At 54.7% G+C, this 24,485-nt stretch overlaps 1 protein-coding gene and 1 long non-coding RNA gene across 3 annotated transcripts; one reads left to right on the top strand and one right to left on the bottom strand.

The window, feature by feature from the left end:
• Positions 1-1,244: 1,244 nt before the first annotated feature.
• Positions 1,245-15,926, top strand: LOC119862530. Its single transcript, XR_005295289.2, has 3 exons — positions 1,245-1,585; positions 8,818-8,900; positions 14,759-15,926. It is a non-coding gene; the product is annotated as an uncharacterized LOC119862530 (long non-coding RNA).
• Positions 2,300-14,550, bottom strand: HAPLN3 (hyaluronan and proteoglycan link protein 3). Of its 2 annotated transcripts, none has more exons than XM_038419378.2 (5): positions 14,419-14,550; positions 9,357-9,520; positions 7,361-7,729; positions 5,306-5,605; positions 2,300-3,670 (listed from the first exon to the last, which is right to left on the bottom strand). In XM_038419378.2, the coding sequence occupies exons 2-5, from the start codon at positions 9,490-9,492 to the stop codon at positions 3,390-3,392; spliced, it is 1,086 nt and encodes a 361-aa protein (XP_038275306.1). In that variant the 5' UTR covers positions 9,493-9,520; positions 14,419-14,550; the 3' UTR covers positions 2,300-3,389. The 2 variants fall into 2 exon arrangements, with proteins under 2 accessions (XP_038275306.1, XP_038275307.1); XM_038419379.2 differs by having other exon boundaries at positions 9,357-9,516; positions 14,419-14,544.
• Positions 15,927-24,485: the final 8,559 nt, after the last annotated feature.

The raw sequence follows: 24,485 nt of genomic DNA, 5'->3' as shown, positions 1-24,485 counted from the left end.
CATCGGCTCCAGCCCCCCAGCTTCAGAGCCTGGCTCTTTAGCTCACGCTGTAGAGGCTGGTGCTTTTAGCTCTAAAGTCCCCCCCGGTTCAATACCCTGACGCTGGCCATGATGGCATCAATCACACGGGCACCCAGGTGTCTGTCTGTGTGAACTCTTTGTGTGCACGTGGATGCATGTTAGCCGGGCGGAGCAGTGTGCACACCGGGGTCCCCCCCAGGCGAATGTGTATATGAGTGGAAGCAACAAATGTGCCTTAAAAACCTGAGCAAAAGGTGCCTTCCTGAACAGGCCGGGTAGTGTGCTTGTTAGGGGGAATGCAAATGGGCCTCCCATAAGCCTTTGAGCCAAAATGGACGGTGACGAATTTTCCAGTTGCTGTTGCTTCTCCAAACCTCTCGGGAAGTCTCTGGTCTCCCCTAAAGCAGGAGCGTTTCTCAGGCTTAGGGGGCAGCGAGGTCGAGGATGCAGCACTGCAGGAAGAGGGTTTCTCCCTTTCCGAAGCCCTCCCCTGAATGTCCCATCCCAGCCTTGGAGCCACATCTGCTGCTGCAGCTTGTTATAGACGTAGGGTCCCTGGCTTGGGAAGGGAGTTCAGTGCTGGGGACCGGTGCTCCATGGACAGGTGTGGAGAGTGGGGCCTGTCTTTATCCAGGCAATGAGAAATCACACTACTTCTCCACACACACGCTGCTCCCTGCAGCGGGGGAGCTCTTGGAGGTACTAACTCCTCTCTCTATCCGAGAACTGTGCAGGGAGCAGCCTTCTTTTAGGGGAAGCAGCAGAGGTCTCGGTATCCCCCATCTTCAGCCACACTCACCAATGCAGGTAGGAATCGGGGGGCAAAATCTACATCCTCAGGGTGCAGCAGATGAGTTAAAGAGGCCCCACCCCAGCGGCACGGCATAGCCAGTCACAGCTATCACTTCCCTCTCCCCAACACAACACGGCATCTCTCTAGCGGAGACCCCCCCCCCATGCCTTTGCACAGACCCCACTTTTCCTCCCATATGCAATCAGCTGGGCGTCTTTTCTTCCCTCTCCTCCCATTCATGATCCTGCAGGCTTCCCCTCCACTTACTTGGGTTACCCCCCGGGGGAACATACCAAATACGCCTGTGGGAGCCACAGCTGCTGCTCCTGTGGAAAATTAACAGTAGCAAAGTATTCAATGCACTTCTAGCTTCTTTTACTACAAGGCAGAGACACGTGCCCAACCAGCTCTCTGCCAGCCACCAGCACATCATCAGTAGGCCATTGTTTGGGAGGCCTGGTCACACGCTCCCCCGACTGCAGTGTCTGAGACCTGCCCAGCCGTACCAACCTCCTATCATGAAGACGTTCCCCCATTAACCTTTAAAGATGATTCAGCAGCCTGTCAAGCTCAGCAATGCTTAGCATTTCCTGCCTGGCCTGGGTGATTCATTAGCCCTAATTAGAGAAACAACTGAAGAGACTGCAAATGCGAGAAGCCTAGTTCCCAGGCCTGTGCTGCTGATCTCATACCCAGAGCGCCAGGACCTCTGGGAGCTCACAGCTGAGACAAACTCTGACCCATTTGACAGGCAGACAGAGGGTTGCTGAGGTAAGTCCAGGGAGCTGCAGCCCATAATAGAAATGACATTTTAAGGGCATGGGAAGGCACCTAACTTACTGATATAGGGAAGTACCAGAACTGTGTTGAGTAATTTGTTTGGAAAATCTCCTGGTTGTTTAAAAAATCCAAACTATCGGGAAAGCGGACACCGATCTGCTGCTAGGAGAGTTATGGGCTGCTGGCAGACAATGCAGTTTGGAGATGAGCAGGCTTCCAACTTCCCCCCACTTCATCCCCAGGGAACATCCCTCAGTCCTGCCCTCACAGCTACTCCAGCCCAGGGCTCCCCCTGTCTCCCATACACAACTGCTGATGTGCCTCCACCCGGATCTGCAGCTTTCCACCCTGTTCTTCTGCTCCTGCCTTTCCCCACAACCTGCTGAGGAACCTTAATTCTGCCTTCCCACACTCCAGTTCTGCTACTTCTCCCCCCAGTTCTGAGGAGGCTCCTCAGTTCTGCCCTAATCCCCACCCTACCCCCCGGGCTTGCTATGCCATACAGCTTTGTTCACTGACCGCTCCGCTGATGCCCTTCGGTTCTTATCTCCAACACCTCCTGTTCTTCCAAGTCCTGGGTGCCCCACTTTGAGCCTAGTACCTCGAGTGCATTCCCTTTCTAAAATCCTTCGCAGAGTGCTGCCCCCAGAGCTACTGCTGCTGGCTGGGGAGAATACCGCAGAATTTGTCCTACCACCCAGGACACAGTTTCAGACCTCTGGGGCTTTCTCCAAAGCTTTATTTGAAGAAGTCCAGGAGAATACATCTTTTCACAACAAAATGCCCAAAGACCAAGCTCCTGGGATTCAAGTTGTGCCTGGGAGAGGGGCTGGTGGAGAACAAGGCAGGCAAATTGGAGATTTCCTCCCAGTACACACATAGTAGCACCATAGTTGCCCTTGGAAACTGCCAACCTCAGACTGGAGTCTCAGAGAGTTGAAACACAGCCAGATCCTGCAAGGAGGGGAGGGGAGAGAAAGAAGGGACTGGAGGGGGGCGGGTGGGGGAGAGAGGGAGTCAGGCCTGAGCTGCGTTAGCTCTGGGCCTCTATGCTTAGAATTATGCCTAATATCTCTGACCTTATCTGTGCTTCATTGGGAGGGGAAGGGGAAGGACTTTGAGGGCAGGGGAAGGATGTTGGTGAGTTGTGAGTCACTTGTGTGTGGTTGATCATTTGCCCACATTAACTGGGGGATGGGGGAGAGTGACCCGCCTTACTCTACGTTCCGGCTTGCAGTTGATTTGATGCCTTCCGTGCTGGCTGGGATGGGATGGCAGAGCAGTCTGTGCATTAGAGACAGCTGTTCCCCTTTGGTGCCAGTGAAACTGGAGCATGTCCACAGGGCATCTGCCTTTGCCATCAACCAGTTGCATGCACTGTGCTTCTCCAATGCCTGGATGCGTCCCTGCTAGGAAATGATTGTCTAGCCCAAGTGGACATGCGTGAACCTGTCACTTCTTATCTAGATGACCCTGTGACCAAGGGATGGAGCCACCTGGTACCAGACACCAAACTCCCCAACCCAAGAGACCATCTCAGTCTCTCTCCACTGGCTGGGTAGAAGGAGCCCCATTCCTAGCCAAGAGAGAGATGCAGAGGTGGCACTCTGCTGATTAGCAAGACGCCAGGGCCCAGCAACCCAGAGAAGTTTCCCTTTAATGAAAAAAATGTAAAATAAAAAATAACAATTGAAATTAAAAAATACCCCGACACCCTGGAAACTTGACCCTTTAAATCCAGGCAGCACCAGGCAGGGAAGTGTCCACTGGCAAAGAAGGAGCCCCTCGCTGTTCTTTAGTTCAGCTTGTAGCAATAAACCCCAAACTTGCCCTTGTCGGGAAAGCCGAAACTCCTGACCCCCGGCTCCGGTGGGCCACAGTTGGGCCGAGGGAAGGCAATGGGGTAGCGGATGCTGCCATCTGCCAGCCAGCCAGCATCACAGCGATCCAGGCTGAAGAACTTCCACGCCGCATAGAGCTGCCCCACCTTGGCAAGTTCAGCCCCGTCATCCTGGCAGGCCTGCTTGGCCTCTTCCAACGTCAGCTTCTCCGGGTGAGCCAAGTAGTAAACTTTCCCTGGAGGGGAGAGGCAGAGGGGGTAGTCACTGGGAGGTGGAGGAACACTGAGCATGGCCGGCCCTACAGGAAAACCCCTCGCCCACAGGAGGTGCTAGGAATGGGGGTTCACATAAGTTAGGGAGTTCAGAAACAACAGGCTGTGCTCTCCCTGACACAGGAATGGGGAAGAGGTCAAAGGGATTTTATACCATCTAAACCAGGGGTGGGCAAACTACAACCCGGGTGCCGCATCCAGCCCTTCAGACGTTTTAATCCAGCCCTTGAGTTTCTGCCAGGGAGCAAAGTCCGAGGCTTGCCCTGCTCCGTGCTCCAGACAGGGAGTGGGGTTGGGGGGCTTGCTCTGCACTTGACGTGGCTCCGCACAGCTCCCGGAAGCAGCGGCATGTCCCCGCTCCGGCTCCTATGCGTAGGGGCAGCCAGGGGCTTCTGCACGCTGCCCCCGCCCCAAACACCACCCCCGCAGCTCCCATTGGCTGGGAACCACAGCCAATGGGAGCTACAGGGGTGGCATCTGCAGACAGGGTAGCGCATAAAGCTGCCTGGCCATGCCTCCGCATAGGAGACGGAGGAGAGACATGCCGCGGCTTCTGGGAGCTGCTTGAGGTAAGAGCTGCCGGAGCCTGCACCCCTGATCCCCTCCTGTGCCACGATCCCCTGCCCCAGCCTTGATTCCCCTTCCGCCCTCTGAACCCCTCAATCCCAGCCTGGAGCACCCTCCCGCACCCCCAACCCCTCATTTCCACCCCAGATCCCGCACCCCCACCTGGAGCCCTCACACACACACCTGCACCCTGGCCCCATACCAGAGCCCCCTCCTGCACCCTGAACTCCTCATTTCTGGCCCCACCCCAGAGCCCGCACCCCCGCCAGAGCCCTCACCCCTTCCCACACTCCAACCCCCAGTTTCATGAGAATTCATGGACCCCCCCCATACAATTTCCATACCCAGATGTGGCCTCGGGCCAAAAAGTTTGCCCATCCCTGATCTAAACACTTCACCACACATCAACAGCTGGTCATACCAGCTTTGCCAGGCATGCCCCAAAGCCTGGGGAGTTCTCACAGGGCTGGTTCTCCTGGGTTTGTGGCCCCTTTGTGTCTGCAGAAGGAAGAGTCAGGCCCTGTATTACAGAACCGGTGGTTCCCCTGATGCTGGCACAGACTGGTGCCATGTTATCCATTTGAATGACGCAGCTTTGCCAGTCTCTCTTGCCTTGCATCCCAAACCGATTTGTAACTGAAATGGAGCAATTGCTTGACCCAGCGACCTCTAGCGTGGGGCACGGATGCAGTTTACCAGCATGCAGCAATGCTACCTACCATTTCAGTCTGGGCAATGGAGGAGAATCCCAGATCTAACTGAAGGTGCTCTGAGAATTTAGGGAGGTGGCTGGAATTACCCAGGTTAGAATTTGGCTGGATCAAACACCCCGACTCTTAGAGAAGTTCTACTGGGTCTTTGCAGGCCCTCAGTTTTACATTTCAGTGAAGAAGTGTCCCTTCCAACAGGCAGCACCTCCTGCCACCACACTGTGCCCTGAGAAAAGACCACCCCTCGACTGGTCACCCCCCTCTCTGCAGCATCAAGTAGGTCTCCCACCTAACTATGAGCCCTGCTGATGCCACACTCACCTTTCAGAGCAGAGGAGAAGCAGAAAACGTCAAAGTAGTGCAGGTTCTTGTGGCGCTCGCCATAGCTCCGAATGCCGGGGGCCAGCTTGCCACCACAGGGCTCCCGGGGCACGGAAATGGGGTACTGCACTGTCCCATCCAGCAGCCATCCGGCATTGCACCAGTCCAGCCCCTCCTCCCAGGACTTGAAGAGCTGCTCGAAGGACGCAATCACGGCGTCCTGCTCCTCGCAGGCTTTCTTGGCTTCATGGAAGTTGAGTCGATAGCGACCGTGGTGAGGCTGGTATGGGAAAACCACCCCTGGAGGGAAAGAGAGAGGGAGTGGCTGGGTCACAGAGCCACTGTGAAGGGTAGCCCTCTCTGCTATGCCCTTAACCTGACACACACCCCTGGGGTGGACAGTACAGATCCCCGCCAACACATCCAGTATGGGGCTCCCAGCCAGCAGAGGGTGTTACAGCAGCACTCTGCCCCCTCCCAAGCTCATGGCTCCAAACTCACTGGATCAAGACTTAGGCACAGATGAACCCCAAACCGTGCTTGGGTTCAGAGACGTCCCAGAAGCGTCTCCAAAGCCCTTTGTGAGAACAGCCTCTCTCCTGGGGTTTCACTCATGGGATCGTCCAGGAAAGAAAGGCCCCTGACTGCCTCAAACTTCAGGCCCAGGATCTCATCTGAGTTCAGCGCAGCCCCTGTCTTATTGGAATCAAGCGGCCAGTCCGAAGACCAAAGGGACAGACAGCATCAGCCCAAAGAGACAAAAAGAAAAGGAGTACTTGTGGCACCTTAGAGACTAACAAATTTATTAGAGCATAAGCTTTCGTGAGCTACAGCTCACTTCATCGGATGCATGTTCTCCTTCTCCATAGGCTCAGACCCCAGCTCCGCATCGCGGTCCCAGACTCGCATCCACCCAGAACGGTGGGAAATGTCCCATTTCCTGCCACCTTGTTGTGTCCCTGACTCAGTGCCACCCACTCACTCTGCAGCAGAGGGACTTGTACCAAGCTGTAGCTCACGAAAGCTTATGCTCTAATAAATTTGTTAGTTTCTAAGGTGCCACAAGTACTCCTTTTCTTTTTGCGAATACAGACTAACACGGCTGCTACTCTGAAACCCAAAGGGACAATGACACATGTCAATGGTGACACCTGGTGGCCAGAGTGAGGCATGATCTCTGTGTGCTCAGAGTTATTTGGGAGAGCTTTGAAGGCTGGTGCCAGTAGCCAGCAAACTTGCCCCTCACTCAAAGCCTCCATCCTCCAAAGGGCTGGAAGGCAGCTTGGTACAAGTCCCTCTGCTGCAGAGTGAGTGGGTGGCACTGAGTCAGGGACACAACAAGGTGGCAGGAAATGGGACATTTCCCACCGTTCTGGGTGGGTGTGAGTCTGGGACCGTGATGCGGAGCTGGGGTCTGAGCCTATGGAGAAGGAGAACATCCTAGGGGGTGACTTTCCGTCTGGATCACAGAGCCCCAGGTGGGTTGTTTCACACCCTTCTTAATCTCTTTCTCCAGCACCAATTCCCTGTGCAGTGTGCCCTGCGCTGCACAGATCCAGCAGTGAGAAATTAGGCCGGGGGGAAGGGAGAGACATATGCGCGTTCTGTGGTCTGATGCCCCCTCCTCCCACCTGTGAGAGCTACCACCTTATAAAAAACACTAGGGTATGCCTTAGTGACAGGCCCCCAGTCCTGCAGCAGTACAACTGGATGTCACGCCGCGCCCCCGGAGTTGGAGGTCACCGTCAGCAGGACTTGACCACGGAGCCTTTGGATCTTCAAACAGCTGCCTCTTCTGCTTGGGGTAAAACACCCAGCTCTGCCCGCGCAAAGCCCGCAGCAAACTCCTACACCCAGCTTCCACTAGGGGGAGCCATACTGAGTGGCTGTAGGTTACAGGTGCACTTCGTAATACACCTGTAGTGCAAGCTTCTTGGGTGCCAGTTACTGTCCCCAGTAACCCCGGGGAAATCTCTGTGTGAGGGGGAGTTGCCCCATCTGTTCCCCTGCTCCCTCTCCCCTACCCACCATGGCACCGGACGCCAGCCCGCTCACCTCGCAGCTCCAGCTCCACAATGCCACTCTCGTCCTCCAGCCCGTCGATCACCTCACAGCGGTACTTGCCGTAGTCCTGCAGGCGCAGGTCGCTGATCACCAGGGACGCCTCCTGCTTGCCCTGCTGGCGCAGGTGCACACGGCCCCGGAACTCGCCGAAGCTACGGTGCTTCAGCCCAATGGCCACCAGCACGTCCCGCTCTTTGGTGTTGTCCTCCCGCAGCTTGGACCACTTGATGCGGATCTTGCGCGGCGTCTCCAGCGTGGGCTCGTAGTGGTAGCGGCAGGGCAGCGTGATGTTGGCCCCGCGGTAGGTGAAGATTGCGTCTTCTGGGGTCTCCACCACCAGCTTCACGCCATTGAAGTGAACTGGTGGGGGAGAGGGGCCAAAGGGGGAATGAGCACCTGCCAGGGGACCCCGTCCCTCCAGCTCAGGGCGCTTCTGCAGCCCACAGGGGAGTGGATTCCCCACGTATGCTACAAGGGAAGGGGCAGCCTACCCCACAGGCATCCCCACTAAGGGGTTCTAAGGCAGTTACTGTCCAGCAGGGCAGCCAAGCACCCTCCAGCAGCCACAGGGCACCTGGGAAGAGCTAGGCGTGTATAGGGACGGGAGGGTCTGTGACAGGGAAGGCGGGAGGGAGCAATCTGCCCTGCTCTGAGCACAGTAACTCCTGCAACTCACCACACCATTGATTGATACCAATCTGGCCCTGTGAGCCCCACCTCCTGCACTATTGTTCCCACCCGCCTTGTACTCTGCCCCTTCCCTCACACTATCTACCCCCTCCTCCTCCTCCACTCGCTCACCCTCCCCACCCCGCCATTCATCATCACTTTCTCCTGTGGCATCCCGTGCCCCCTCCCACCGCTCCTTCATGAATGTAGGAGGGGGGTGGAGAGAAAGGGAGGCAGGTGGCATCAGATGCTGCTGGGGTTGGAGGGAACCCTGTGCCCAGCAGAGGGCAACTTCCCTGTGGGGCAGCACCTATTTGAGCCCAGTACCCACCAGCTGCACAAGTGTGCGAACCTGAGGGTCCCCTGGGAAGGAGAAGGGTTGTTCAGGGTGGAACAAGGGGGTAGATCTGGAACCTCAGATGGGATATTTGGCCTGCATCTCAAGAAGCCCTTTCGTACAGCAAATGCCCGTTAGGCTGAGCCATCATCTCAGAAGGGAAGGGGGGCGAGTCGCTGGCGCCGCTTGCAACTGGAGGAGACGAATCTCCAGGGAATAAGCTGCAAGGCCCAATCCAGCCCCAGTGCGATGGGCAAGAGGGTGGACCCGACCAGATGGCAGCTCCTCAGCTGCTCCTCAGCTGCTCCACATCTTCTATCTCTAACTCTGTGACTACACAAGAGGAGGGGACTGGGGGGGGGGGGGGGGGAAATGAGTCGGAGGAACGGGGAAGAGGACCACATCAGACCAGGTTCAAATCAGTTCCATTCTACTCCCCCAGGGATCTTCCAACTGGAGTGAGAGCCAAGGGGAGGCAGTCCTGGCATCCTGGCAGGGCAGAGGAGGGCAAGGGGAGATTTGCAGGTAAGGTGACGGGGGAAAACTCCCCTACATTCTACCCGGAGGAGGGGAGCTTTATGGGAGGGGAATGTTATCAGCTGGCTGTGGGGTGAAACAGCCCCAACATGCCTGGTGTGAGCCTGGCAACTGTCATCCTCTCCCTCTGAATTACCCACCCAAAGTTAGGAGGCAAAGACCCTCGACTCATACCCACATCCTGCGTCCCTCAACTGCCCTGGCCTCCTCAACAGCTCCCACCCCAATCTACACCTACTGGCAACACTCCGATCTTTCGCAGTCCATGTGCCTACTGCCTCAGGAACGGGGAAGGGCAGTGGGTGAGCGATGCCTGCCCGGCCTGCACCAGGATTCCCCACCCATAAACATGAGCCGTAGCTTCTCTGGACCATGCACTCCTAGCGGCTGGTACTAAGGGCCAGCCCCTCCCCAGGTCGGCCCTGCCCTCCCCACCACACGCACCTTCGCCGTTGCCGTTGCCATTGCCGTTGCCCTTGTCGTTCATGACGTGGTCGTAGTAGAAGCCGTTGTAGAAGGGGAGCCCACAACAGCCTCGGCCAAGCTGCAGCAGCATCACAACCAGGGATAGCAGCAGCATCGCTCCTGGCGGGCGGAGGAACACCTGCCTGTCCAAGAGAATGAGGAGGCTGTGTCAATGCACAGGAGGTGTCTCCCCATTGGCCCAGCAGCTGCTAGCCCGCCTGCGGCTTTGCACAAGCGAGTCGCTCTGTGTGCAGTGCTCGCCTGTGCACACTCACGGGATAGAATTTACATGTGCAAAAGTGAGTTTGCACTCACCGCTGGGCTTGGGGCTCGTATGTTTTGTCATTTGCACACACTGAGCTAGTGCACACACATCGTACAGGCAACTGCCTGCAAATGCACTGTTTGAAAATACTCCTCTACCGTTTAAAGTATATCCTGCTGGGAGAGGCTAGGCCGAGTATAGCAGGGGCCTATTTCACAGCCTGAGCTCCTCCTGCCATCCCCCACAGTGCCTGCTTAGGGTTGTCAACTTTCTACTCACACAAAACCAAACACCTTAGCCCTGCCTCTTCCTGAGGCCACACCGCCACTCACTACATTCCCATTCTCTCAATAGATCACTCTTCCCCACCCTCATTCATTTTCACTGGGCTGGGGCAGGGGGTTGGAGTGAGGGTGAGGGCTCTAACTGAGGGTGTGGGCTCTGGGTGGGGCCATAAATGAGGGGTTCAGAGTGCAGGAGGGAGCTCTGGGTTCCGGCTGGGGGTGAGGGCTCTGGCTGGGGGTGCAGGTTCTGGGGGGGCTAGGGATGAGGGGTTCAGGGTGTGGGTTGGGGCGCAGGCTTACCACGGGCGCTTCCCGGTCAGCAGCACTGCAGGGTTACAGCAGACTAGTCCCTACCTGTCCTGGCTCTGTGCTACACCCCGGAAGCAGCCAGCAGGTTTGACTCCTAGGTGGGGGGGTCCAGAAGGCTCTGCATGCTGCTCTCACCCACAGGTACAGCCCCCATTGACCCCGGTTCCCAGCCAATGGGAGTGCGGAGCCAGTGCTCGGGACAGGGGCAGTGCGTGAAGCCTCCTGGCCCCTCGCCTAGGAGCTGCATCTACTGGCCACTTCCAGGGCACAGCTTGGAGCCAGGACAGGTAGGGACTAGTCTGCCTTAGCCCCTCAGCACCACCAACCAGACTTTTAACGGCTCAGTCGACGGTGCTGACCAGAGCCACCAAGGTCCCTTTTCGATTGGGCATTCTGGTCAAAAACTGGATGCCTGGCAACCTTATGCCTGCTGCAGGGGCTCCCCAACAGCACTACTCCTGGTGGCATTTCTCTGTGTGTAATGTGATAACTTCTGAGTGCTGCATATGGAGCCCAGGGCTTGTGGGGGAGAATGGGGGACCCCAGGATGGGGAGCACAAAGACCCTACGGCATGTGGCAGAGTGGGGAATGGGTGGGCACACAGAGCCTCTGCCATGGTGGTGAAATGAGGAATGAGAGGACACCCAGGGCCCATGGCATATGGGAGAGGGGGAAATGGGAGACAGTGGTCTGGGGGACTGGACATGGGGGGAGAATGGAGACCCCTGGCATGGGGGAAAGGAGGATAGGGAGCACACGGAATCCCTGGCATGTAGGAGGAAAGGGGTGGGGAGGGAAGGGGCAGGGACTGTTTTCTTTTTGGTCTGTGTTTGTACAGCACCTTGCACAATGGGTCCATGATGGGGAATCCTAAATGCTATAGTAATACAGACAATAATGAGGGGGCACACAGAGCCCTGACATAGTGGGGAGAATGGAGGATGTTGGTATGGTGAAAAGGGGCACACAGCATTCCTAGCATGAAGGAGGGGGTGAGGAGGGTCGCTGAAATAGAAGGGGATGAGAGGGTGGCAAATAGGGAACTTGTGAGGGGAATAGAGGAATCCAGAGAGCCCTAGGGTGTGAGACCCCCTAGTTGAAAATCTGAGGGAAGAACCTGAAGTTAGTGCTGGGCAAAACTTTTTGGCTGGAACTATTTTCCATCGAAAACAGCAGATTCAGCGACACTGAAACATTTTGCAAATTTGTGTTAGAAACATGGGAAAGTTCTGAAAAAGCGGAAACATTTGGATTTTTCAGATCAAAATGACTTTTTGTTTTAAAACTTCCTTCCATGTCATTTAAAACCAGTCACAGCCCCGTGAATATGGTAGGAACTGGACCTCCCATTTCGGCTGCCCCGGAACCATTGTTTTCATTCTCGTTTTTGGAATTGCCAGGGACCCCCCAAAACCCATTCCTCACCCAACTCTCCTGGGAGCTTCCTTCGCTCCCTCAGTCCTTTAACGCTGCTGGACTGAGCCCTGCAGAGCACCCTCTCAGGAGCAAACCTGCCCCGGGGCTATGCTTGGCAGGGGAATCTCCCGCTCTGACATCTAGGACTAAGCCATGTTATCACTAGGACAAGAACTGACCAGGTTTGTCGCGTTCAGCAGGTGGTTCTTTAACATATGGCAAGTGGGAGACGTTAGAGCTGAACAAGGGAAGAGAACAATTGTTTTGCAAATTCCAGATCTCTTTAGGGGAAGCTCCTCAGACCCTCCGGCATTATGAGCAGACACTTTTAAGGCTTCATAGATTCATAGATATTAAGGTCAGAAGGGACCATTCTGATCATCTAGTCCGACCTCCTGTATAACACAGGCCATAGAATCTCACCCACCCACTCCTACGAAAAACCTCACCTATGTCTGAGCTATTGAAGTCCTCAAATCATGGTTTAAAGACTTCAAGGAGCAGAGAATCCTCCCTCAAGTGACCCGTGCCCCATGCTACAGAGGAAGGCGAAAAACCTCCAGGGCCTCTTCCAATCTGTCCTGGAGGAAAATTCCTTCTCAACCCCAAATATGGCAATCAGCCAAACCCTGAGCATATGGGCAAGATTCACCAACCAGATACTACAGAAAATTCTTTCCTGGGTAACTCAGATCCCACCCATCTAATATCCCATCAGAGGCCATTAGGCCTATTTACCATGAATATGTAAAGATCAATTAATTCACGTTATCCCATCATACCATCTCCTCCATAACCTTATCGAGTAGAATCTTAAAGCCAGATAGATCTTTTGCCCCCACTGCTTCCCTTGGAAGGCTATTCCAAAACTTCACTCCTCTGATGGTTAGAAACCTTCGTCTAATTTCAAGTCTAAACTTCCTGGTGGCCAGTTTATACCCATTTGTTCTTGTGTCCACATTGGTGCTGAGCTTAAATAATTCCTCTCCCTCTCCGGTATTTATCCCTCTGCTATATTTATAGAGAGCAATCATATCTCCCCTCAACCTTCTTTTAGTTAGGCTAAACAAGCCACGCTCTCTGAGTCTCCTTTCATAAGACAAGTTTTCCATTCCTCGGATCATCCTAGTAGCCCATAGGCCATAGAGAACCAAATCAAGTGGAGCCAGCTCAAGACTGATTAGGTGCAGTTCCCAGAGATTTATAGATTCTCAGGCCAGCAGGGATCACTGTAATCATGTAGGTTTCAGAGTAGCAGCCGTGTTAGTCTGTATTCGCAAAAAGAAAAGGAGTACTTGTGGCACCTTAGAGACTAACAAATTTATTAGAGCATAAGCTTTCGTGAGCTACAGCTCGTGAGTACTCCTTTTCTTTTTGTAATCATGTAGTCTGCCTGCCTGCATACCATAGGCCATAGCAGTTCCCCCAAATAATTCCTGGTTTGAACTGGAGCATATCTTCCAGAAATATTTGGCTGGCTGCAAGCTCCCTTAGAGCCTGCAGAGGGCGCCCTGTACTCATCAGCTCTCCAGTCTGCTACTGGAGTTGGTCCCTGGAAGGAATTTGACATTGGTGCCCCCTGTTTAGACAGGGTTTACAAGCTCCTTTGAAACCGCCACCATCCATCCGTCTGGGGGATGTGAGAGCAGGGGGTGTGCAGAGACGGGGCAGCCCGAAGGCATGCGGCCCTTTCCCTTCAGAGTGATGCATGCCAGAGCCACACAGTCAGCTCCCCGCTGCATCAGCCCAGGAAACTGCCTGGACCGGTGCCCCAGGGTACGGGGGTTCTCGTCCTAGTGTAGGAGCCGCACACCCAGCTGCATTTCTGGGAGTGAGTCAGCTTGTGGCCAAAGTTCAGGACAGTGAGTGAGGACTCCTGGGTTCTATTTGCACCTCTGACACTGTCTTCCTGGGTGACACGTCCCCCACTCTGCCTCAGTTTCCCTATCTGGAGGGAGATACTGGCCTGAGATCGTCAAAGGATGGAGCGGGCCACAGGCAGAGCCCCACTGCTCTATAGTCCACTAGCTCCTATTGTCATTTACATGCCTCTGAAACCAGGTCAACCAGAGATCCACCAGGACCATCCTTCCAGCATGGAACGTCCAGGTACATGCGAACCCACGTGCCGAGCTGAGCCTCCCGGGATTCTGCATTTGAAGCTTGGGGTCCCTTTATCTGGCTCTTGTGTTTCATCTCGACCCACACCAGCCCTCACCCCCCTTCTGCCTCTGCCGCTTCCTTCCTCTTGCCCCCAGCTATTTGTCTTTCCATTTGTAGCCATTCGTTTGCTCTGTAATGCACCTGGGATCCAGTTGCCCCGAAGGACCCCGTGCCGAGTGCCAAGGGCTGGTACTATCAGAGCCTCACCGCCGGCACAGCAAAGCATTCGCTAGCCCCTCGCCCTATATCCAGGGATTCCCTTACCCCAAGAGTCACCCATTGAGACAGATCATCGGTTGGTTTTAAGCCCCAGGCGATCACGCCTGTGCTCTCTGTCCTGTCCCAGCAGAACCTCCAGCGACAGTCTCACTCCCAAGGGGTCTCCCAACTCTGGGCTTGGTTAGCAGGCAGATTCCATGCATTTAACAGTGTCCCTGCAGCCCCCCACTAACTTCCTGGGCAGCCCCCTATTCTTTCCAATGTCCCCACCAGCGGATCCACATTCAGTCCCACTGTAAAGGGGCACAGAAAGCAGGATTCCTGCTCTCCCACCCCATCCCCTGTGCAGAAAAACTCTGGGGTCTTCAGTCATCCCCTACTTACACGTGGGAGCCGGTCAGTGTCCTTGGAAAAGTTGAGGAGCTCCTGGGTTTCCCCGCCTGAGTCAAGCTGGAGGGCTGAAGTGAAATGTGTTTAGGGCTCTTGCATGGGCTAAAAGGAAACAGCAGCAGGACAATCCTCACTGCTCCGGAGCCAGCCTCTTAAAGGGAAACACACTCCATTTCCCATCCGTGCCTCAGAGAGCAGAGAGTGGGGGCAGAGGAGGGATGGAGGATGAAGGACACTGAGTTTCCAGTTCATTGTCCAGAATATGAAGGGGAGTTAGGATAGTGCTTCCGCAAGCAGTCAAAGAATTTCCATTAACATCTCAGCATCGTCCTAGGCCAGTGGATCTCAGACTCTGACCGGTGCCCCACGGAGCCCTTCTGCACACTGCTGCCCCTGCACTGGGGCATGGAGAGGGAGCTGGCCCAGGTGAGGATCTCGTCTCTCTAGAGTGGCCCCCAGAAGACATCAGATGGAAGCCATTGGCCAAAGAAAGATGGCCATATCTGTGACAACCTGCCCCGCATCAGAAGGGGGCTAAAAGGCTGAACGGGGATCCAAGCCCTGCCACGATGCCCTGTCCCAAGCAGGTATTTGGTGGGGTGCATCACCTCCCGTCAGTCTGACCTGTACTGTCTTCTAACCTTCAGCCATAGCGTATATAGCCTGTCGTGAAGTCAAGTGTGCAGCAGTCCCATTCCTGCCTATGGGTGAGGCTCCAGAAGGGAATGGCCCATGCACTAAGAGAAGGCACCATGCTGAGGAAACCATCGCAGAGCCTGGCACTGCCAGGCATGGGTTAGCCGGGCCTGTTTGCAGCCTCCCCCTTGAGGATCTCCTGAGATCACAGTCTGGATGGGGACTCTGAAGCCTGCTATTCAAGGCACGTGCCCAGCTCAGATGAAGGTTTTTGGGGTTTAGCTTCGTGGGCAGAGGACGAGCCATGGAGCCAAAGAAGAAACTAGGGGCCATGAGAGGAGAACTTGGCAGGGACCAGAGCAGCCGCAGGGCCAGGGAGCTCCCCAAGTGTGCACTCTGCTCTCCCTAGCAGAGAATGCTTTGATCAGAGCTATGGCCTTTGCTGGGGGTCAGGAGGAGAAGGCTGGGACGGCACAAATAAATATTTCTTTGCTGGATCTCAATGAGCTGCAAGGTGCCTGGGCAGTGTGATGATGGGCACCATGTGGTCATTAACATCGATAAATAAACAGCCCACACAAGCCCGTTCTTGGGTTTCACATAGGGCCCTGGCCTAGTCACTAGGTCGCTGCCCATACTTGGTGGCCTGGGAAAGGGTTGCGTGGGCTAAGGGCACCAGAGAAGGTCTGACAGAGAGGATGGGGTTGGTTGTTCTTCTCAGTGCAATGCATTGGCAGAGCGGGGATGGCACACGGCTGATGGCACTCGGCTGATGGCACCAGTTTGGCCCTTTTGGGTATTAGATTGCTGCCATTCTCCTGGTTTACAGGTCAGCATCCACATACACGTGTGCTCAAATGAATGCATACCCATGCACGCGTGCACATACACAGGCATGCACATGTGCATGCAAACGTTAGCATCAGTGGTGAAAGTCCTCGGGCTCCAGCCCTGCGGGGACAGAGAATGAATGGACTGTTTCCCCACTCAGACTCCTCGAGGCCAGGGATTCCACAGGCCTGTTTATAGCTCTGTGCTGCTGACAGATCTGCAGGGTGTGAATGAGAAGAGGAATTAGAGAGCTGTGTGCGCAGTGACCCCTCTGACCCTTGACCCTCTCTGGGCCGGGGCTCTGCAGCCACACGTCTCAGGTTTGTTATTTTATGATGAGGAAATGAATGAGCTGCCCCTGAGCAGAGGCGCTGGGGCCCGGATCCAGCTCAGCCCTCCAACCTGGATTCATTCAAACCGGAAAGAAAACAACTCTTTCAAAAATAAACCGCCAGCTCTTCCCAGCCAGGCAGACTTTCCTGTGGCAGATCAGGCCTCGGAGCTGGGGGCAGCCTTTCCTGGGGTGAACTGGAACTCAGAACTGGATGGGGTGGTTCCTTATGTGCAAAAGAATCAAGGGCCTTAGGAGCTAGAACTGAATACACAACCCTCAGTGAGCACACAGACGCTGCCTGGCTCTGGGATTGAGAAGTACAGCCTGTGCTTCACTGTGGTACCAGCCAAGGCCTGTCTATGTCCTGTTCAGTGTGATCCCATTTCCCTGAAAGTTGGACCCTCTCCTTTGATTTCTGTGATGCTGACATAATCTCTGAGAGGCACTAAGCCAGCTGCTCCCTAATGCCTGGAAGTTTTTTTATGGGCCAGCCCCCTCCCTAGCCTAGTCATGAGCCAACTGCTCCTGTCTCTGATAGGCAGCACTAAATAGGTGCTGTGGCCTCTCAGCCCAGCTACTCCTTTCCAATGGCTCAAGAGACATGGGGATCTGGGCCTGCTAGGAAAGGCATGAGAGGGACAGTCCATGATGGGACGCAGAGTGCTCCAGGTTGGTTTGTCACGAGTAAGGGATAACCTCCCCTGCTTGCGCACACGGCTGAATGAAACAGCAAGTCCCTTTGCTGCCGAAACCTGTTCTCCCACTGTCTGCTTAGACCAGCTCAAGGTGGAACAAGCTGCAGTGCACGGCAGGGGGACCTTGCTGCTCCACCACGAGCTGCTGGGGTTATTCGCACAGTGGCAGAATTTATCTGATTTATTGATGAGTTTATGTTTTCTGCTGGAACACTGTAAATGAGCGGGTGGGTGCACGGCCGGTCAGGCAGACACTCCACACATGCCCATGCGTTTCGCGTGCATACCGGTTCCTGGTCCCTCCAGCGTGGTGTGAGGAAGATGACTTGACAAGGCAGAAATAGAGAAAACATTCCCATGGCAAGCTGGATACCGGATCTCAGTGGGAAATGGAGATTGGAGCTGCTATCTAGCTGTGCTGACTTTGGTGAAATGGCATCTAACTACGGGGAAGAAGGAAAGACCACAGGGAAGGGGGAAGGACAGTGTTTGTAAGTGAGGAGGAGACGGCCTAAGAAGGTGGGGTGCATAAGGCTAGTAGCAATGTCTGTATGGGTGGCTGGGCAGTGCTTGCTCCAACTTCTAGGCTTCAGGGTTCAATTTCAACAGCCAGAGGCAGGCTTAACCTAAGTAGTCCAGAGCAGTAAAACAGGGGCTGCCTTTCTAGGGAGATGTTAGACCGGAGTCACTTCTACCCATATGCTCTGAGGCCCTGGTGGAAGTTAAGGGTCCCAGAAGGCTTTGGGAAGAACCGGGCTGTCAGACCTAATGCCTCTAACATTAGTGCTGTAATACAGGGCCCTGCCACAGCTTCAGAGCAGACTTAGCCTGAGCACCGAGCTTGGCTGGATTAGGTGCCTGGAACCCATGTTTGATACAGATGCTGAGTGCTCACAGGGAGCAGGATGGCTGCTGCTTCGTCCTGCCCTGGCTGCATCTCCCTGGCAGCCTTTTAGCATTGCTGGTGCCTGCATGGATTTGGGGAAACCCTCATTTCTATGTCACAGAATCCATTCCTTGTTAGTGTGTGAAGGGCTCTGGAGAGATGCCTGGTCGCTGCTTGTTAATCCTCCAACAATCTGCTTGGTTTTATCTGCCAAACAATTTGCTAGAAAGCCGACAATGAGGGCCTGATTAGATCTTCCCTGGCACCCAGCAGGAGGTTGCTGAGGTTCCTGAGGACCCACCCTGCAAGGGGTGCTGAAGTCTGACATCTTCTCCTGAAATGGTGTAGGTGGCCCAGTGCAGCTCAGGACTAGCCCTCCTCTTTCATGCTGCGCTGGTCCCTATAGACTGCGCTCCATCTTGATTCAAGCAGCCCAGGAAGCTGCTTCCTCCCTCCCTCAACTAGGTCTGGGGGTGAAGTTTTATGGAGCCAGTGAGAATGGGTCCACAGCCCTCCCCGCAGCGCCAGGCAGAGCAGAAGCTGCCATCTGGATGGTCCCTGCCCATCGCCTCAAGCTCTCCGCCCCGCCTGTGGCAGTTTCCTTGGCCACCTTTTGTTTCCATGAGTTGTTTTCTTGTGCCTTTGTCTCTCCCCTGTCTCAGTGTCTCTAGGAAGCACCGTCCCTGGCAACCCTTCAATCAGGGCACGATGCTCCTTGGCCAGAAGCTGAGTCCCCTGCTCCATTGTTTCAGTGGGGAGGAAAAAGCTGCACAGTGCCCTGTGCGCCGGCAGCCCTGGCTCCACCGAGGCCCTGGAATGTGCTAAGGGGAGACGAGTTCTCGCTCCTTTCCTGGATGCTTGGCCAAGGGAGGCCACGTGCGGTGCCAGCCACCGAGCTCGGCCAGCCTGTGCCGAACAGGAAACCCGCCAGGCTGAGGGGAGGAGGCAACTTTTCATGAGTCTGTTTTTGGCGGCAGCTCCTTCCCCTACTGACTTGGCTGCCCCATGCCTGTGACTCCTTCCCTGAATGGGATGAGCAGCATCAATGAAAAGAGGGGCAGGACCTGAGTGTAGGGTGCGGGGGGCAGGATATGCACCCTTCTGTGCTGCACAGAGAGAAGGATGCTGGGGCTTTCCCCTCTGGGCCATCCTCCCCTTTGTACCAGCCGGCTGGGCCACCTGGAGGAGTCCAAGACACGCAGAGCCCACGGCAGTCAGTGCCCAGCTCTGACACGCCCCTCCCAGAGGCACTCCTAGGGGGAGGCTGAGCCCAGCTGCATTGTGGAGGCTTGGGAGTTAAACCTCAGGTGAGGTCCTGCTGGGAATGGCCCTGAGCTGAGACAACAAGGTGCAGCTGAGCCGGGTTAGGTGCAGAAAAGGGGCCAGGTTGCCGTTATCGGGTTTCTCTGAGGGGGAAGCAAAGGGTGGTAGGGGAGGAGCTTAGCTGCAGGAAGGGAACGTGTCCAGACACTTGCTGCTCTAGACCTTTGGTTAAACAAAAGCCTTGTAAAGAAGGTGGGAACTTCTGTAGAGGGTCTGGCTGCTCTCTGCAGTGGCTGAGCCCCTGGCCCAGCGGCAGCTTCAGAGAAGCCTTGTGCCTGAGCGCCAGGCAAGGTCACCCCGACCAGTGCCTGTGTAGTGATGCAGGCTCCTGATCAGATAAGAGGCATTAGGCAGGATGGGGCTTTGTCTCTGCAAGGTTTGCATGGATAACATACCATGGGGCCCAGGCTGACAACGGCCCTCTAAGAATTCCTGTTTCTCTGGGCCTGTGGGGTGGGGGTTAGCTGATCAGAGGAGGGGGTCTCTTGTAGCAGATTCTGATTGATTTGTGCTTCAGCTGCAGGCTGGGGCAGGCCCTGCTGGTGAGTCCTGTTGAAACTTAGGTTTTGCAGTGAATGAGCTTGTGTGTGAGGCTCCAAGGGGTACCCTGGGGAAGGCAGAGCCCAGAGGGGGCTGTAATCTTGGCCTGGCATTTCTTTGTGTTGGTGGGGGAGAGAGGATCCCTCCCCCAGGCCCCCACGTTTTTGGAGCAGCAGCCTCCCTGGCCCTTGACAGAGCTGACAGACTGATGGGGCTGAAGCATGAGGCAGTGAGGGCCTGTCTCAGCTCTGCTGCGTGACCTGCAGCACGAGGAGCCTGCAACCAGCTTCCTGCCTCCACAGCCTGAACCCTGCGAGCTGCTCTCCGGCCTCTTCCAGGAACAACTTCCGAAGGATGCTGCCAAAACAAGGGAGGGGGGCCTGGCCCGTGAAGGGAGAGCCCGAGCCCTCTCGCGGCCCTTGGGATCAAAGAGGGGCCGCATCAAAGGGCTGCCCTGGGACACTTGCAGCAGGGGCTGAGAATGAGGAAGGTGGCCTCAGCTTCTGTCCCATAGCCCTGCCAGAGGGGGTTGAGGCGTCCAGCCCATGTATTTATTTGGGGTGTGGACAGGCATAAGGTGAGAGTAGGCTGGTGCCTACTGAACCAGGCAGAACGGACACTACCTGGGAAAGGCTCCCACCTGTGTGCAGATGGAACTAAGCCCTGCCCTGCCTTGCAGCACTCCCTGCCATCCTACTGCTGGGCTTAGTCCTGACCTCCAGGGCACGGGGTGCTCCAGGCTGACTGTACTTGGGCCTGGAAAGGAAAAAAGAAACTGCTTCCAAAATAACTGATGGGTAAGGCTTTGTTCCAATTTCAAGTTAAAAGGCAGGAGACTCTGCCTGACAGTCAGAAGCCATCACTGCCAGGGCCTCTGCAGCTGGGTCTTTCCCCTGGGCAGGAAAAGCCTTGCTCTCTAGCCTATGGGAATGCTTCAGATAAAGCCAGGTCACCAGGAACCCTGAGTGGACCCCCCCACACACTCCTTTCTGCTAGAAACTCTCCCTGTGCTTACCATACAACCCATTTCCCTGCTACCTGTTGCCCTCCCTGATCCCTCTTCCGTGCTCCCCACACAACCTCCCTGCTGCTGGAAATCCTCCCCCAGCCTTGAGCTCCCCATGCAGCTTCCTTCCCCACTGCTGCTGGTTCAGGTCTGCTTAGCTGGGAGCTGGTTTGGCTAGGAGTGCATCTCCCCACAAGTCAGAGGGGTGAGAGGCAATTGCCCCTGGAAATGGAGTGCTTTGTAGGGGGCTCATGGGAGAACTAGGGCTGCAGACCAGGGTCAGTTGGCCAGGGCTCAGCAGCTGGGCGGAGGGGCAGGGATAGTCTCTACTCCACATTATGATTCACTGAAGATGGGTTTCCGTGACTAACAGTGCCCTGACTTCCTCTTGGACACTCCGCCTGCTGCAGGAACCCGAAGAGATGAGGAACGGGTCCCTCTGAAAAAGCTTTCATGCCTCTCGCATGCTTTGTTCTTCCCAGGGATCTGCATCATGTTCCTGAAAGCAGCTGGTGCCAGATTCCTGGCCTCATCCTCCTGCTTCCCTACAGGGTTAGCCACTCATCTGCATTGCCCAGGAAGGTTTCACCTGCAGAGCACCAGGGGTGCCAAACAGCATCCGCACTGCCTGGCTGGGACAGTTTGATGAGTATCAGCTGCAACAAGTGGCCAAGCAAGGCCTTCTGGTGCCAGCTTAGCAACTCCCACCCACACCAAGAGCACACGGAGATGCTTCCCCAAATCAAAGATAAGCTGAAGCCAAATGAGGATGTTCAGGGCTAAATTACCACATGGGCTGCTTGATTACTAAACATAGCTCTCCATTGCTGGAGTCCTTTCCATCCCCAAGTGCTATGAAGGCCAGGAGGGCAGAGATAGCTTGCCTGCCTGCCTCTGAATTGCAGCCACTTCTGGGGAGACACCAGCTATATCACCCACTTTTTTTTTTTTTTTTTCAGGGAGAGGAAGTGAAGAACTGGGGTGGGGCAACCCAGGTCCTCAAAAAGAACAGGAGTACTTATAGCACCTTGGAGACTAACAAATTTATTAGAGCATAAGCTTTTGTGAGCTATAGCTTACTTCATCGGATGCTTAGAATGGAACACGCACACAAAAATAAATGTTGGAAGTTACCATAAATACTGTGAAAAAAGAAAAGGAGTACCTGTGGCACCTTAGAGACTAACAAATTTATTTGAGCATAAGCTTTTGTGAGCTACAGCTCACTTGATGAAGTGAAGCTGTAGCTCATAAAAGCTTATGCTCAAATAAATTTGTTAGTCTCTAAGGTGCCACAGGTACTCCTTTTCTTTTTGCGAATACAGACTAACATGACTGCTACTCTGAAACCATACAAACTGTGAGAGGCTAATTAGTTAAGACGAGCTATTATCATCAGGAGAAAAAAAAACTTTTGTAGTGATAATCAAGATGGCCCATTTAGACAGTTGACAAGAAGGTGTGAGGATACTTAACTTAAGGAAATAGTCAATATGTGTAATGATCCAGCCACTCCCAGTATCTATTCAAGCCCAAGTTAATGGTATCTAGTTTGCATATTAATTCAAGCTCAGCAGTTTCTCGTTGGAGTCTGTTTTTGAAGCTTTTTCTGTTGCAAAATTGCCACCCTTAAATCTTTTACTGAGTGGCCACAGAGGTTGAAGTGTTCTCCTACCGGTTTTTGAATGTTATGATTCCTGTTGTCAGATTTGTGTCAATTTATTCTTTTGCATAGAGACTGTCTGGTTTGGCCAATGTACATGGCAGAGGGGCATTGCTGGCACATGATGGCATATATCACATTGGTAGATGTGAAGGTGAATGAGCCCTGATGGCATGGCTAATGTGATTAGGTCCTATGATGGTGTCACTTGATACAGACTAATACAGCTGCTACTTTGAAACAGGTCCTCAAAGGTATTCCAAGCTCACATTGGTCTCAGTGGAAGGTAGGAGCCTAAATACCTGTGTGGATCTGGGCCAAGGTAACTACCCAACAGGGCTGTAGCAGGACACCAGGCTTAATGCTAGGTTTCAGAGTAGCAGCCGTGTTAGTCTGTATTCGCAAAAAGAAAAGGAGTACTTGTGGCACCTTAGAGACTAACAAATTTATTAGAGCATAAGCTTTCGTGAGCTACAGCTCACTTCATCGGATGCATTACTTAATACTTAAGGCTTAATGCTATAACAGTAGCTACTGGCGGGGATATCCCTCTGGGAGCCTGATCCTTGTTATGGGACCAGGGCCAGGAAAGTTCAGTCTCCAGACGGTTCCCCTGTGTGTCACACCCATGTTATAAACAGCCTGCCTCTTGGGAAGCAGCTTCCTCAAATGTGCAACGGAACCTTTAACAGCCCAAAGCAGCCAGGCTTTTAATGTCTGAGCTGGAAAATGGCACCTCTCCAGAGCACCCCTCTGCACTATGCTGAGTGTCAGCACTGATTTGGAGCAACCCCAGCTGAGACACCCCCCCCCATCTCCTGCAGATTGGCACCCCCTAGTATGCACTGGGGAGTACTGGGGTCAGCACTGACTCAGGAGAGTGCCGGTCCCTATGGAATCTCCCAGCCATCTAGCCCAGCCCCAGTGCTGTGTAGGTCCTGAGCTGAGGTGGGGCGGCTACAGCATCTTCAGGGAAGGAAAAAATGCTTTGGGGCTGGCAGGAAGCCTTCTTGGGTCAATGAGTGATCCTGTCCTGGCTGCCCAAGTTCTGCCAGCCCTGGAATTAGTTACAAATATGGAGAAACCCATATCTTGTCCCGCAGCACCCTAGAAATCCGGTCATGTGTAGGGAGGGTGGGGCGGATGGGCTTGAATAGATGAGACACTGGCCTGAACCTTTGCCCAGAATCAAATCCCCTTTCCTGGACCGTTGCTGAGGAGGCTCGGGAAGCTAAGTTTTCCCCACAGCCCCGAGTCATGGAAGCCGTGTCAGTGGCCCTAAAGCCTGAGCCAGGGAGAAGAAGTTCAGGAAAGTGAAAGGTTCCAGGTGCTTCCCTGCATTGGACTAGTCAGAATTCTCCCATCACTAGGTTTGGGGCAGGGCATGATCCCACCCCACCCCCACCAAGAATCGGCCCCTTCTTATCCCCCTCCATGGGAGGATTTGCAGCACACTGTGACTGGAAAGCTCGGAGAGGAAGGGGGGGGCCTTTTAGCCCAGTTTTCACTTAGGCTCCTGCTGCTCCATCAGCTCTTGCCAAGTTACTCCCCTCCCTGACCCCTTGCTGCCCAGTTCCAGTCCTACTGGGTCCTGTTACCCTCCTGCCAGCTCTACAAGCAGAGACAACCAGACCCTCCTGGGCCTCTGTGAGTTTATGGCTTTTCCTGGCTCCTGATGCCTCCCCAGAGCAGAGGAATTTCCCTCTTAAGCGGCTGCTTTGCCTCAGACCTTTCTTCCCAGGAGCAGCCATCACCGCTGCTCATCTCCGGGCAAGGTGGCTGCAGCTGGAGTGAGTCCGACTCTAATCCCAGGCCCCAGAACATTCATGGAGATAAAAGGGAGCTGGGAAAGCAGAAGGAGTTCCCAGGCTCCAGAGGATGCTGTAGGAGCACAAGGGCTCTGAGCTGAGTGAATTGGGTAATTATATGGTGATAGATTGAAGGGGGCACTCAGGGAACTAACAAAGTTCGTGGCCTCACTCATGTTATACGGAGCTCCAGACAGCAGCCCTGCCGGCAGGAGATCGGTGGTGCTGCTTCTGGCTGCGTAAGCAGAGCCCAGGAGATGTGCCATGGGGTGGGTGGGTACGGGGGGGGGGAGCTGAGGCCATGGCAGGCTTTGTTGCAGGGAGTGGGTTTCAAGCAGT

This window comes from Dermochelys coriacea, chromosome 10, assembly GCF_009764565.3.
Source record: "Dermochelys coriacea isolate rDerCor1 chromosome 10, rDerCor1.pri.v4, whole genome shotgun sequence".
NCBI lineage: Eukaryota > Metazoa > Chordata > Testudines > Dermochelyidae > Dermochelys > Dermochelys coriacea.
Note: the sequence above shows the minus strand (reverse complement) of the source record. Positions and strands in the feature narration are given on the sequence as shown.